A 16,290-nucleotide genomic window follows, 5' to 3' on the forward strand; every position below is an offset into this window, starting at 1 on the left:
GGAAAGAAGAAAAAAAATCTGATCGCGGTAATCCGTTACATAATTGCAGCCAGTTGAAAATAGCATGTTTCGCCAAAAATACATAGTAAAACACAGGAGCCGAGATACAGAATATTTCCAAAATACTTTAACCAGGAAGTGAATGTAGTAAAAATTCCATGACAGCTCTAGTTGGGGGCTTGGGGTTGATCACTTTCTCTTGAGTCGCACAGGCAATCCTGTGCTCCCCTGATACCGACTTTACTAGAGCTTAATATTCATGACAGCAAGCTCTCAATCTGTTGTCAACACGAAGTAAACAAACTTCATCCCCTGAGAAAGGTTGTAAACCACTTGTAAACCAGTTGTAAACCACAGCCCCGTTTTATACTTCGCCACACAAAAACTAGTGAAAACGGCAGAGCTTGTAGATCTGCAATTTTCACTGCTTTCGACTACTTTTTCGGCTATAATGAAACGCCCAACAGTTTTCTGAAAAATTTAGCTATCAGTGGTTCTCAAACTTTTTCATGTCAAGGACCCCCAAAATGATATGGATTTGGCCACGGACACACATCTCAAAATATTTTGTTACAGGCCCGGATCGCTGGTGTAGTGGTCCGGGCACCTAGGCTCCGAAGTAGCCTGACAGTGAGTCACGGGTTCCAGTACCGATCCCGACGGCCTTTGCTGCATGTCACTCCCCATTTTCCAGTCAAACTACTATCCTATCAATAATGGCACAAAGCCAATTAATTTTTTTCTAAAATAGCAGATCTACAAGCTCGTAGCGCGGCACGAAGTGACGCGCTATGAGCTTGTAGATCTGCTATTTTTGAATAATAATAATTAGAATAAAATAATGCTTTTTGTCTAAAATCTAAAATGACACACAGATGCATTCCTGGTTTTAATGGGTTAAGTATTTCAAGATTATTCTACTTGCTTTAAAAAGTGTGCATTCTTTCAAGCGTGCTTCAAAATGCTGCAGTCTAACGGGTGAACACGAGAAAGAGCCAGAAACAGGAGAGCCCAGACTACAGCACAATCGATGATGTCATCAAGACAGAAGGTCTGGGCTGCTCCAGTGATAATGAATGGGAGAGACGTTGGGCTTTTATCCACAGTGATTTTCCATCTACACGACGAGAGGAGCTTCTTGTTCCGGACTGACATGCCACTACTGTGAGTTATACACTTAATTTTGGGTGCTGAAAGATACACACGCAGAAACACTTCCAAATGTATTCATCACAAAGTTAGTTTTGTTTAATTTATGACTGGGGCAGCTCCATAAAAAGTGTCCCAGATTAACATCTTGGTAATAACCCGGTTCTTTGCTTTTGGAAGCCACTCGATCCAGTTCACAAACATGGATTAGACTGCCCAAAATAACTTCTAAGTGAAAGCTTCTATTGGCTGCTATTTTTGATTTACTGGTGTTTTTCCCCCACTTAAAAAAAAACCTTTTCTGCAAAACAAAAGCAACTGCCCTCACACGAGGATACTAAAAATGATTAAAACCAAAGTACACTTTAATTACACTTTAAGTGTATGAATAAAAAGAACATAACTTGTTGCAACCAGCTTGTGTGGCCATCAAGACAATGGTAAATTCCTTTGTCCTTGTTTTTGTCTCCGTTAACCACGAGATGATGAAATGTGAGTGAATTTGCCCAGTAACTGCCCACTTCTACCCCAAAAGCCCCGAGCAGCGTCATTTCCAAAGCGAGGCCGGGGACAGGGATGAGAAGACATACCCTAACCCATTAAGACCGGGAACGCATCTCTGTCATTTTTAGATTTCTTTGGCTATTCAAAAATAGCAGATATACATATTGTAGATCTGCAATTATTTTTTTTAAATCCTGGAAGATTAGTTTTGAATATAATATATATTTTCTAAGTGAATATTTTTAACTCAAATCTTTGCTTCTGGGGGATTCTACAAATGTCTACAAAAAAACGTATGTTGCTATAATCAATGTATTTGGCCGTGGACCCCCATCTCAAAATATTTTGTTCCAGGGACCCCCAGAAGCAAAGATTTGAGTTAAAAAATGTTCGCTTTAAAAAATATATATATTCAAAGATTTGCAAAAAAAAACATGATTTAAAAAAAATAGCAGATCTACAAGCTCATAGCGCGAGTGCCGCGCAATGAGCTTGTATATCCGCTATTTTTGAATAGCCAAAGAAATCTTAAAATGACACAGATGCGTTCCCGGTCTTAATGGGCTAAGAAAGACATCAAACACGCCCTCGTGTGATTCGCTGCCATCATTTTATTGTTCCCAAACAGAAGCTGAGAATGGGTCCGAAAACAAAAGCCGTGGAACCGTGGCCAAGCCCCGGAGCTACAGTTATATAAAAAAAAGTATAGAGTATCTTCAGTTTATTAACAGTGAAAAAAGTGAGCCCTCCAGCATTAGCGCCCGGTTAAAAGTAATTTCAACATATCTGCATGCATCAGGCTCACTTTGAGGCGTGCTTGGTGCACCTCGGGGCTTTAACAGTGGTGTCAGCTGTCAAAACGTGTATCTCTCTTCCTCTACATCAGAGCCGTCAGGATGTTACAAGTGGGCCCCCAAAATAATTGTCAAAACACTATGATTTTGTTTCTTTTATTGCCAAAAACGGGAATTCCCGTCCGATTCTACTATGGCTCTCATGGCCAAGGATGGAAATGACAACAAACAAACAAAAAAAAAAGTAAATTTATTATTTTATTTTTTGGTCTTGTTTTTTTTTGTTTATCTCAAAGGAACTAGGAGATAACGCTATCCAAAAAGTTGCTGCTCCATTCACTTCAATGTTAAAAAATAAACGGAGGAAAAAAATCACATTTTCCTGCCACTGGGACGACACAGCCTGAAATAAGTCTGGCAATGAAAGAGTATACCGATAAATAGAACTTAACCCATCTAGACCTGAGGCTGATTCTAAAAACGCCTTCTAAATCCTAACCCAAGTTTTCTGAAAAACTTCAAATATTTATTCAAAATGTACAAAATATTTATGTTGCAATATACTGTACATAGCAACAACAACCCCAAAAGGGGTTCCCGTCTTGAAAGTTATAGTTACAAATAGGGGTTCCCGCCAAAAATGGGTTAAAGTATACGATCATTAAAATAAAACTGACCACTTGATTGGTCAGATGGATTGGGCCATGAACACTTTCGAGATTTTCAAGCGCCATCAAGAATCAGCCTAACAACTTTAACGCCCATTTTATACTTCTTGCTATTCAAACGCAGCAGATCGACGCGTTGTCGTTGTGAGCTTGTCGATCTGCTATTTTCAAACGTTTTTTGAGAAATGCTGAAACGTTTTGAATATTTAGAAAATTCATAACGACACAAATCTCCTCCTATGAGAGAGTCCCTGGCCCAAAATCTTTTTCAGATGGGTCTCCGCGGTTGATTTGAGAGTCTATTTGAGACAGCAGGCTGCTGACAATGAGTATTACTGGAGACATGGGCTTCTTTAACAAGCTACTGTCTGCTGTCCCAGGACAGACCATGCTTTCGAGGTGTGCCGTGCGTGGTGGAACCTGTCCGCCCAGTAGTGAACGGAACAGCCCTGCTCCTAACAGCAGTTCAGCCCTTTGTGACCCTGTTAACTTAAGCCCTATAGTTTATACTTTGTCATACGGCAACGTCACGCAAGAATAGCCTATTCTACAAGATCAGATGATGCCGTTTTGTTGTTGTTGTTGTTTACATTTTTGAAGATGTTTCCCTATAATGGCATCGAGCCCAAAATAGGGACACCAGGTTGAAAGGCTGGCTGCAGCTCATTTAAAAAATAAAATAAGAAGTATATAAATATATATAAAATGCTTCAAACTCACTCATGCCTGAGGGTTTTTTGTTTGTGTGTTGTTGTTTTTTAAGGACGAACTAGAGAACTTTGGGTAATAACATCATATCCTGTGTTTTTGTAAAACTGTACAAATGTCTTCTAAATCCTAAACGTTTTTTGTAAAGAAAAAAAAGAAACTTATGTTGCTATATCAGTGGTTGTCAAAACCTTTTCATGTCAAGGATTACCCAAAATTATATGTATTTGGCCACGGATTCCTTTGATATTTTCAAAGATTTGCAAAGATTTAAAAATAGCAGATCTACAAGCTCATAGCGCGGTTAAGCGATTAAGTGGTTAACACAGATGCGTTCCCGGATTGAATGGGTTAATTACTGCTTAAATCATAAGACGCGCTCCAAAACATTAGTATAAATAGTTCACTTCTCTATGTGAGAGAAGCAAAGTGTTGGCACCGCACTGGAGGCCAGCGAGGGGAACACAGTGCTAACGCAATTTGACTTACACTGACTTTGCTGATGAATCCATTAGCATCTTAAACAGAACCACAAGGATATTTTCTACCAGCTTGCAATACGGTGTGTGAACCGCTTTCATCCTGGTTGTCCCTGTTTTTGAGCATGCAATTATACACAAGAGTAGATTTTCTTTTCTTTTTAACTTTTCGCGAAGTAAACAAACTTCATGCCCTGAGAAAGGTTGTAAACCACTTAAGCCCCGTTTTATGCTTCGCCACACAAAAACTAGCAAAAACTGCAGAGCTCTGTGAGCTTGTAGGATCTTCAATTTTCACTACTTTCGACTACTTTTTCGGCTATAATGAAAAGCCCCAAAAAGGGGACACCGTGTTGAAGATGGTTGAAGGATGTGTGGAGTATATTTTCAGCGTTTAAAAAAAATAACCTATCTACAAGCTCACAAAAACACATCAGAAATACATCTGCTATAGGTTTCAACATGGTTGAATATCCCAACATCCCAAAATAGAATTGTGCTAGAGCAATGGTTCTCAAAGTGGGGTCCAGGGACCCCCAGGGGTCCTTGGGGGGGGGGGGGTTCCTGGTGTTCTCCAGCAGAATTAGTTGATATAGCATCAACATCAGTTTCACCACCAACCTTTTTTTAACCCTATTTTATGCTTTGGTTTTTCAAAGACGCGACACGCTGTGAGTTTGTAGATCGGCTATTTTTATAAAATTATATAGCCACTTTTTAACACAAATCTCCTCTTCTGGGGGTCCCTGTCACAAAATATTTTCAGATGGGGGTCAGCCGCTGAATACATATCAATTTAGGGGTCCTTGACATTAAAATGTTTGAGGACCACTGTGCCAGAGGCCTGGGATATAGGCCTAGAGCATACATGGGCAACTGGCGGCCCGAGGGCCACATGCAGCCGTCACTTAATGCGGCCCGCAGGTTAATATCAGAATACGGATATATTATTGATTTCACCTGTTCCAATTCCAAACATGCAAACATGACCAGCTTTAATTACTTCAGTCTACATTATTTGTTTAAGGACTTTTTTATGTCCAATGTATTGGTATCTATATTTAAGTTCATAAAGGATTCCAATTCAAAAATAGCAAAATAATTCAGGATTCCAATTCCAAAATAGCAAAAATAGCAGATCTACAAGCTGAAAGCACGTCGCATTTCAGCTAGTTTTTGCTACTTTTGTGTGACATACTAGAATGACGAACTTAAGAAAAAATAGGTTTCTGCCCGACAGCAACAATATGCAACGTGGCCCCCTGGAGTGAGTGTGGAAATATAGTGGCCCTCTCCATCATCAAAGTTGCCTAGAGTATGTGCGCCATCAACTTCTCCTGACCTTTAAAACACATCATCTATCCAACATGCAACATTGCGGGCTGTTATTGTCACGTACCGAAAACAAAAGCCCACTGCGGTGGATGAGTGTGCAACCATGTAGATGCACGGAATCATTCGTTTCAATCCAAACCAGAATCAGAACCACAACCGCGTGTGTGTGTGTGTGTGTGTGTGTGTGTGTGTGTGTGTGTGTGTGTGTGTGTGTGTGTGTGTGTGTGTGCATGCGCACACACACGCAATCGTGCATGCGTGTGTGCGATCGGTGTGTGAGCTCGGTCAATGACAGGATTCAGAATAGAAAATTGAAAAAGACAGAAATAGCTGATGGCTCTCTAGGCGTGCTCTGGAAATATTTTGGTCAAGCTGTAAAGGGTCATTCTGACATTTCCTGGCTTCCTTCAATGTACACGGCAACAAGAACCAGGTCGTCCTCACAATACCAAAACAAACCCCTCTTCATAGCACTGTGTGTACAACGTTATACTCACTTGAATACAACGAAACCCAGATATGCTATAATAGTATCAATGCTTCTCAAAGTGGGGTCTGGGGACCCCTAGGGGTCCTTGAGGGGGTTCCAGGGGGGGTCCCCAGCTAAATGATTGATAGTTAGGAACCAAATGAACCCTTACAGCCAGGTCTGTAAGTCATGTGAGTGTACAAAAGGAACCTCTCTACACACATGCACGGTGTGCATGTGCACACATTCATTGGAACTGTAGGAATCGTGCACACAACACCTTTAAGCACCTCAAAGTGGGCCTGCGCCGCAGCATGGCGGTCCAGGCACCCTAGGCTGCAATGCCAGCCTGACAGCGTGTCACAGGTTTGAATCCTGTTCCCGGCGACCTTTGCTGCGTGTCACTCCCCCCATCTCTCTCCCTGTTTCCTGTCGGTCTACTGTCCTATCTATAAAAGCATAAAAGCCCCAAAAACAACTCACCTCAAAGTGTGCTATGACCAATGTATGACCAATATACATTATACTTTTGTGCTAAGCTATGACCAATGTACATACTTGTAATAACAAGTAATAACATCAAAATCACTGCATTCATGTATTATTTTAAAATGTGACACATTGCAATACATCTTTGCACAAACTTGTGCAAGCAAACAGAAGAACCTCTAAAGGCGTTATGGGGGGTCCGTGGTGGCGGCCTAATGCATGCCAAACTGGGGGGTCCTTGAAATCAAAAAAGGTTTAACCCATTAGAACCGGGAATTAAAGCATCCGTGTCATTTTAGGTTTTTGCGTTGGCTATTCGAGAATAGCAGATGTACAAGCTCCCAGCGCGACACTTCGTGCCGCGCTGCGAGCTTGTACATCTGCTATTTTTTTCGTGTGATGGTGCATTCACACGGGCCAGATACAAAAATACACAGCATCTTTGTTGCTCAACGCGGTCGTTGACGTCAAACGTGCGTACGTCGGAGCTACAGTTGTAGTTTTGTATCTTTGTATCTGGAAGTTGAACCCTGCTCAACTTGAATTTTCAGCTTTGTATCTTTGCTACAGCTACAAACGTCGCGGGCTTCCATTGAAAATGAATGGTAGCATGTTATCTTTTTAACTGCCCGTGTGAACGCACCATTAGAACTACTGATTTAGAACAAGCATTTGTAGAATCGGCATCAGGTCTTAATGGGTTAAAAAGGTTTAAGATCCACTGTGCCACACACTGAATTAAGTCACTTACTTACTATACTGTATCACAACACAACACCCATTTCAATCCAAGTACAAAAGGAACTCATTTGAGTAGAAGCCCATTCATTAGAGATTGACAAGGCCTTATTGATTCCAGCCCTCTCTCTCTTCACTAAAAGCATGGCCGGCAACCAGGCGTTGTCTGTCACTACATTGATTGTCAGAGTCTTTTTTTTTCTAAAGTTCATTAGGTACTTTTACATGTAGCTAACAGTACGAGCTTTTAGTGTCAGGGCAAGGACACAAGCACAACAGTGCTAATGTGAATAGGCACAAAGTCACATGATTGTGTATCTCTCTCTCTCTCTTTTTCTCTCTTTCTCTCTCTCCCCCCAAAGAAAAGTCAAAGTCCTCTCTATGATCAAATTGTCAGATTATCAATAGCATGTGTTAGCTAATGTATGAGTAAAACTGGATACTAATAAGGGCAACACAAAATTATACCATAAACTGCTAATCTTTTCTAACCCACTATATGTGGTAGATAAGTGGTTCTCAACCAGTGGTCCAGGGACCACCAGTGGTCCTTGGGGGAGTACCAGCGGGTCCCCAGCTAAATTAGTTAACATAACATCACAATAATTTTTAACCACTTAGCTTTGGCTATTAAAAAATAGCAGATATACAAGCTCATAGTGCGGCACCGAGTGCCGCGCTATGAGCTTGTAGATCTGCTATTTTTTGAAAAATCTTGAAAATGTGTGCATATTAGGGGTGTGCCGATATATCGTCCCGCGATATATCGCGATACGTTTTCGTGACGATATGTATCGTTTTGGAAAAAAAAAAAATCGTAAAAAAAAAAAAAAAATAATAATAATAATCAGGCATGCAAACAGCCCCCGAGGTGAAAAGGGTGACAACATGTTGTTTTTTTCGGGTCAGGTGTCACAATATTGCCCAATTTGGATTCAAAACGGCTATTGTAGCTGAAAAGCTAAAAGTTTGCGTCTGAATAATGCAAAAACAGAATTATTTGTTTGCATTTTTTCTCCCCCATAAATTTTCATAATAAAAAAGTGCGTATCGTATCGTATCGAAATCGTATCGAAGTTGTGAGCCAAATATCGTATCGTATCGTTTGGTGAAATTAGTGTATCGGCACACCCCTAGTGCATATCTTTGGAAGTTTGGATATATTTTTAAGTGAACATTTTTAACTCAAATATTTGCTTCTGGGGGTCCCTGGGACAAAACATTTTCAGATGGGGGTCGGCGGCCAAATGTATATCAATTTAGGCCGGGGTCCTTGGCATGAAAAAGGTTGAAAACCACTGTGGTAGATGAAAAGTAGGATATACAGAATAGTTTCACATGCAGTTAATATACTAAAACACTGGTTGCATCATAATACAATAACGGTAATAAACCATTAATTACTCAGAATAACTGCAATAACCCCTTAATTACACATTACAACTTCTGAGAGTGCACATATTGAGCCAAATGGACCTGTAACTCATAAGAGTGTGCAGATATGGACTAGGGATGGGTATTGGCAACAATCTCACGATACGATACGTATCACGATACTTGGGTCACGATACGATTATATTGCGATACGCATCACGATACTTGGGTCGTATCACGATATTGGGATATATTGCGATATATTGTGATATATTGCGATATATTGCGATATATTGCGATATATTGCGATATATACATATATCACAACTACATATTGTTTATATATACACTACATATTGAGTAGCTGCAGATCTGTGATAGGTTCTTTGAATGTTTTTCATAAAGCCTGTATCTGAAAAAGTAAAAAAAAAAAAAAAAAGTTTTTTTTTTTTTTTTTTTTTTCGCGATACAGTATACAGTATCGCGATACAGTATCGCGAAATAAAATATCGCGATATATCGTGATATCGATAATATTGCCCATCCCTAATATGGACCGTGTAAGTCTGCAACTCAGAGAGCGAGTGTGCAAATGGAACCAAATGGATGGAGTCCATATTTGACATTAGTCATGTCATTGGTGGTGATGATGATGACCCAATAAAAAGGTTATATAGACATCATTCACTCAATACCTTCAGGAGGCTGCAATTCCAAACTGGCCCCTGTAAAAGTCATCATAACCTAGCCCCCACCCCCCCAAAATGTTTACTGTACATATTCTTTGTTTTTCTTACCTTTAAAATGTTTATATGGTGTTCTGCCATAGTAGTGTATATCTGTCTAGTGCAGTGGTTCTCAAAGTTGGTTCTAGGGACTCTCTGGGTTCCTTTTATGGGTTCTAAATTGACCCTTACAAGTCTGTAACTCTGACAGCATACAAAGAGATGTCAGATGTCAAATGGAACCATGTGTATGCTGCCAGAGTTAAGGGGAGACCTTGAAAAGTAAAGGTTTGAGAACCACTGGTCTAGTGTCTCCATGAATTGAGTACGTGAGGACCCCAATTGAAACAAGCCAGTAGGCTTTTTCAATCCTAGTTAGTTGAACTTGTATTGTGAATTGTAACTTCCATGTGCTTTTTTTCTCTGCAAACTTCTAAATAAAGTATTCAATCAATCCAAAAGCTCACTCACCAGATACGTGGTGATGATGATGATGATGCTGATCCACCACAGATGGTGGTCCTCCTCCTCCTCCAACCACCACCCCGTTCAGCAGCACGGCGTTCAGGTGAGGGTGTGTCTCCTCCAGGGCGGCGCACAGCTCGGGGAAGTGGTCTCTGTCCTGCTTGGCCAGCAGCATCTTCAGCAGGAGGTCCACCTTCTCCTCCGGACCCCCTCCGCAGTGCCCGGAGTCCAGCTCGTAGCGGTCCGCCGGGCTCAGGGCCCCCGCCTGGGCCAGGACCTCCACCAGGCGGCCCGGGTCGGTCACCTCCTCCACCAGGCTCTGGTAGACCTTCTCCAGCAGCTCCTTATGTTTGGACTCCATCTCGATGAGGTTATTATTCGGTCTCCTTCACCTTCACCCCCAGCAGTGGTGGAAGAAGTACTCAGGATCTTTTACTTTATAAGTTAAAAGTATAAATACTGCGATGTAGAAATACTCTGTTGCTTTTAAGTAAAAGTCCCCAGGAATTCAAAGTTCACTTGAGTAAAGGTGTACTTTAGAGTACCAAAAGTAGTAAGTACTCATCATGCAGAATGTCCCATTTCAAGTTTTTAAATGTATAAAAAAATCCTTTGGAAATAGCAGATCTACAAGCTCTTTGCGAGCTTGTAGATCGGCTATTTTCAAATTGCCAAAGTATATATATATATATAGCCTAGGTCTGAAGTGGTTTTGTGGTAATAATCGAGATCTACAAAGTAACTAAAGTTTTTAAATAATTATAGTGGAGTAAAAAGTACAATATTTGCCTCCGAGATGTAGTGGAGCAGAAGTAAAAAAGTACTGAAAATAGTAAATACTTAAGAAAGCAAAAAAGAATACCTCAAAATCGTCCTCAAGTACAGTACTCGAGTACATGTACTTAGTTACTTTTCCACCTACTGAGTGCCCTCACCCCCCGGCGATCCGATCCGATCCCGATCTCGCTATTATTCAAACCGATCGAAACACAAAAGTCTTCCTTTTTTTTCCAGAGGAAATTCCCCACGAAGATCGTGTCGCGTTAGTTAAGAGAGGAGCCGAGTTGGGACGCTTTTCCAGCCCGAGCTGAAGAAGGAGACACAAGTAGCCATGTTTGTTGCTGCCCAAGGCTGTTTGTTGACTAAGAAGGAGAATAAGAAACAGTCCCAAATTGCTATATGTTGTTCCCAACTCTTCTTTATAAGTCCCTGTCCCGGGGAGGAGAGCTATAGTGTTAGCCGTGTCCTTCGGGCTATCCGTAGACCCCGACGACTCCTCCGATGGGAGAGAGATCTGCCTTCTTCTTTCTTTCTCTACATGTTGGGACAGAAGTGTTGTTAAAAGTCTCTCCCAGCTCTCTCTCTCTCTCCCTTCTTCTTCTTCTTCTCTCTCTCTGCTCTGCTGCTGCAGCCCGCAAACTCTACTCCGCCATGTCTCACTACTATTCTATTCCCACCAGGGGGACTCCCTTCTTTCTTTGGTGCTTCGCCCGGGTGGGCGTGGTTATGAGCCCATATTATTCCCTAACCCTAATCCTAACCTCACAGGAACTATGCCTAAACGAACATAACCCTAATCCTAACCGTAAAGGTAGGGTAAGTGATATGTTTTGGTTAATTTCGTTTTTTAGTTAAAAGGTTAAAGTACTATATTCTGAGAGACAGGGGCCTCTCCAGCTCTTTGGTAAACAGAATATAGTACATTTTTGGTAGGAGACAACATTTAAGCCAATCAGGAGAGAGCACTGAAAATGCAGTTTCTGTTTATTAAAGAGCTGGAGAGACATGGAGACTCCTTTTACTGAACAAACACTGCAATGAGTAAGCCTACTATCTATCTTAACCACGCTAAATACGTATTATGACGTGCAGAATTGTTTGAACAAAAGCGTGGCCCTCTACTAACCATTTCATCCATTGACCGCACGCGAGCGTAACCACCACGCGCATGTCGAGCATATTTTATCGTATGCGACCAAAACTAGGCCAAACAAACCCAACTGTAACCTCAAATTTAACCTCACAAAAACTATGCCAAACCCTAACCTTATGAAAAAGGTTGTGCACACACATTGGTGGCCCAGGTGGGTGCAAGACAAGCAAAAGTATCATAAAAAAGAATAGAGTCTGCACACTGTGATGCTGAAAAGGCTCTGCTGTGTTTTTATTGCATTGTCATACCTTCATGCCATATGTCCTGATGAAGGTCTGAATAAGCCAAAACGTTGACAACGCAATAAAAACACAGCGGAGCTTTTTCAGCATCACCAGTGTGTGCAGACTCCATTCTTTTTTATAACCCTAACCTTAACCTCACAGGAACTATGCCTTAACCTAATCTTAACCTCACAGGAACTATGCCTTAACCTAATCTTAAAGGGATACTTCACTTTAGGGCCGGGGAAACATTTAAAAAATATATTAAAAATAAATGAAAAAAGTTATGGAAAATTCATGGCCCCCTCACGCATTAGAGTGTCCTACTAATGTGTGAGGGGGCCTTTATTTTGCCATAACTTCTTTCATTTTTTTTATATATATATTTGTAATGTTTATTTTATGTGAAAGTGAAGTATCCCTTTAACCTCACAGGAACTATGCCTAATAAACCTAACCTCAAAACCACGCCCACCTGGTCGAAACACCGGGAAAAGAGAGAGTACGATTCCCACCAGCAGCTGGAGTCCCAGGGCTGCCAATCATTGTTGTCCGTGCCATGTAAGGTAAAAAGGGGGCGGGACGAACAGACGCGCACCTGGGTCTTTTTTTTTACCCGAGCGAAACTTTTTATATCAGTGGATGGAAGTCCAAAAATTTTAAAAAAAATCCCACAATGAAATGAATAAAATCCACAATTAAATAAATAAAAACTGCAATTAAATAAACACATGTGTTTATTTATTTATTGCTTGTTGTTTTTTATTTATTTCATTGCAGATTTTATTCATTTCAATGTGGTATTTATTTGTTTTAATTTCTTTAATACAGTCAAAGGTTCTGCTAAATGGATATCACAAACGTTTTGTTTCCATTGTGGTCCATTTTACTCAATATGAGTAATACATATAAATACATACAATACAATACAGGTCATTCCACATTTTGGCATGATATAATGCATTTTTACCCATGAGCCCAATTTTGGGAGAACAAGGTCAGATCGAGGTCAGACCCATGTGGTGCCCATGTGATGCCCATGTGGCCATGGGCATCACTAATGCAGTTTGACAGGTATCTGGGCACTGATCCTCTGCGAGTATCTTAAAACCAGACCCATTGAGAGATGTTGCACTCTGTCTTCCACCTTGAGCCCACCCAGACTAGCAAAGTGAGCTGGGAGAAGGTGAGTCCTGGGGGAGAGGCCTATAATAGTAGTTATTAATTTGTTTTGAGAGGTCTGCAGTTTTGTTTTTAGTGACATTGAGATGTTAGTGAACCGTGAGGTGCGAACATAGTCAAAATGACATTGAATGATGGGCTCCAGCTACAGTCCTCTTGTTCGGAACCCCCATTTACATTTTTAGCTCTGGACCCCAATCTACACTGTAAAATTCTCAGTGTTGGGCCTGTAAAGGTCCATATGGTTATGGCTTATTTAGTCAATCATTTAGCTGGGGACCCCCTGAAACCCCCTCAAGGACCCCTGGGGGTCCCCCGACCCCATATTGAGAACCAGTAAACAATATGGTGCCATAACATTGCAAGCCACTGTTTCTTTCCTGGTTTGTTCCCGGTGACCCATGTGTGCACTGCACTCTGTCTTCTGCTCCATATAACCCATGATCTAAAAGGAGTTAACACTGCAGGCTGCTAGAAGTCACATCTGCGACAACAGAGAGTCTCTAGATCAGTGGTTCTCACACTTTTTAAATAAACGTCAAAGACCCCCAGTTATTATGCAATAGGCCAGTGTTTCCCAAACAATAAATCTTTTTTTATTTTTATTTTTTTATTGTAATTTATTTTATTTTATTCAAAATGAAAAAACAAAACAAAACAAAAACAGCATATTTACTTGTGACCCATGCATAAAAAACGGTTCATGACCAAAAATGGGGGCACAAACCTCTGTTTTAGAAACACTGATGTATACCATAGAGCTATGTTTCTGAAATGGGGGTACGTGAGCGCCTATAGGTGCATGTGGACGTGCTTCAGGGGGTGCATGAGAGAAAGTGGAAAATGGGAGAATTTGTGTGAATCTGCTGAGCTTGCTGGTTGTCATTCAATCCATAGCATCACAATGCTGCTATGGTTTTCATTTGAAGTTTTCTCATCCAAATGCTGCACTCAGTGCAGCATTTGGATGAGAAAACTTTAAATGAAAACCATAGCAGCATCACTCGTGCGTAGGGGGTATAGCACTTAGCATTAGGAAATCAGGGAAAGCGGGTACTGATGCCAAAAACAGTTTGAGAACCAGAGAGAGCTTGACTGAAATAGCTGTTGAAAACCATGCAAAGCATAGGCTACTCTACACAGCTTTTAAGCCTAATTCGGTACACACTGTGCCCCCATGTTATGGTCCCCACTTAAGTTCTGAGCAGCTTTAACAATTCAAATAATTACGTAACCTCTGTTTTTGCAGGGCTATCCATCCATACGGCTCTTAACAAGAAAACCTGACTGGATTGTTGTGGAATTATGCAAATTCCTAAACTACCACACCAGTCACAAATGGGGAGGACTATTCCGTGTGCTGTATATATGCACTGACTGTATATCATTATCGACTGTACAGTGTGTTGTAATGTAAACATAACACACACAATAACTGGTTCTGGTAAGGATGTATTTCTGTGTTTGAACAAACAGATACACATCACAGATACAGTATGACTTGTGAACAATTATATATACTGGAAAAAGAGAATAATATTCTCTTTTACAAGGAGAAGCTATAAAACAGATAAATTATGATCGGTTGCTGTATCTCATTATGTTAATGTTGTGCGTGTAATCCTTGGATTTGTAATTTGCTTATACTCATGAAGGTTAAAGCAGGATTATGTCCCTGGCCACCAAATGTCACCCTATTCACACATCCCATATTACATGTTGAGGAAATTCCACTATTATTTTACTCAGAAGCAGAGAAAGCTGAGGGGACAAAATGATGTGAATTAACTACGTAAGCCCTATTTTATACTTTGTCTATTTTTGAAAAAGTTTATTTATCTCAAATGACATGCCCAAATTAGGGACAGCCAGGATTAATGTGGTTAAGGTACACTGAAGGTCAAGACAAAGACAAACAGAGATTTCCACGGAGTGTGACTTTTCATGCAGAACAAGATAACATGTGTCTGTAAAAGCCTACCCCCATGTCAAAGTCTATCAATAGTCACATGAATTATTTAAAACTGTCTCTCTCTGCAGAAACCTCGCCACTGTTTTTGTTCCGTTTCACTAAAATATAGATGATCCTTTCTGTGACGCCAATGTCATTCAATGTCACTGGTGAACAGTTGACTTCAAGTTATGGCCATTGAAGTGGTCCATAATTCCCAGAGGGGTGGGGATCACATCAACAGTAAACAGTTTTGTTTTTTCCAACTAAAGCCATGGTGTTATGGAAACAGAAATTGATTATCCTCCTTCTTTATAAATGGATCTGTCTAGCCACATTACATAATCTACTTATTATGTAATGTAATATGTACTTACTACAACTTATTTTGAATTATTTATCATTCTTTTCTTTTTTACAATATTTTACTGACAATTTTGAAAATGTACATCTAATCTGCACAATTATGTTACTTTTCTTGTTTTAGCTGCTGAGAGAACATACTACTACCATTTAAACTCTACTGCCAGAGGCTTCACTCGGCAACAGTCAATACCATTTCTTCATAAGGATTGTTTGTGCACTTTCAAATATAGTAATGCATTAATATGCTTTTTTATTTTCCTCTATGATAAACAGTTTTTTGGCTTGAGCCAATAACCAAGTATTTCCCCCAATTTCCACACTGCCTATCCTACAATGATACAAGATACTTGTAAATCAGTTCATAAGAAGCAGAAATTTGCCTAGAAGATTTTCAAAGCATGAATGGGGCTTAGGATGTGAGGGCCTGGGAGCCCACAGCTCATCACTACTGATGACACAGGGGCTTGTTATCGATCCACAATGTCTCCCACATGCACACTGCTGCTGCTGACAACTACAATAAACCACTGGAAACACTGCAGCCTCTCTGTGTCTCTGTGTGAGAGATCCGTCAAGTCCTGATGTAAAGCAGTTGTTCTCAAAGTTTTCATGTCAAGGAACCCCCAACTTAATACACTGTATGTTTGGCAGCAAACCCCCATCTGAAAATATTTTGTGCCAGGGGGACCCCATACAAGATCTTTGTTGTTGAAAATAACAGATGTACAAATAGCCAA

General features: G+C 40.5%; 1 protein-coding gene across 5 annotated transcripts in view; it reads right to left on the reverse strand.

Annotated features, from left to right (window-relative positions):
* The window catches only part of LOC308103993 (disks large homolog 5-like), a gene marked incomplete at its 3' end in the record, with an annotated part of 68,261 nt that extends 56,938 nt beyond the window's left edge, over positions 1-11,323 (reverse strand). For 4 of the 5 annotated variants that reach the window (XM_080454232.1, XM_080454233.1, XM_080454230.1 and 1 more), the window contains exon 1: positions 9,904-11,323. In XM_080454232.1, the coding sequence (XP_080310358.1) occupies positions 9,904-10,258 (355 nt within the window). In that variant the 5' untranslated portion in view covers positions 10,259-11,323. The remainder of the gene's footprint in view (positions 1-9,903) is intronic. The other variant, XM_080454231.1, reaches the window with a different exon arrangement.
* Between the last annotated feature and the right edge of the window lie 4,967 nt (positions 11,324-16,290).

The sequence above is a fragment of the Gymnoscopelus braueri genome (genome assembly GCF_963280865.1).
Source record: "Gymnoscopelus braueri genome assembly, chromosome: 17".
Lineage (NCBI taxonomy): Eukaryota > Metazoa > Chordata > Actinopteri > Myctophiformes > Myctophidae > Gymnoscopelus > Gymnoscopelus braueri.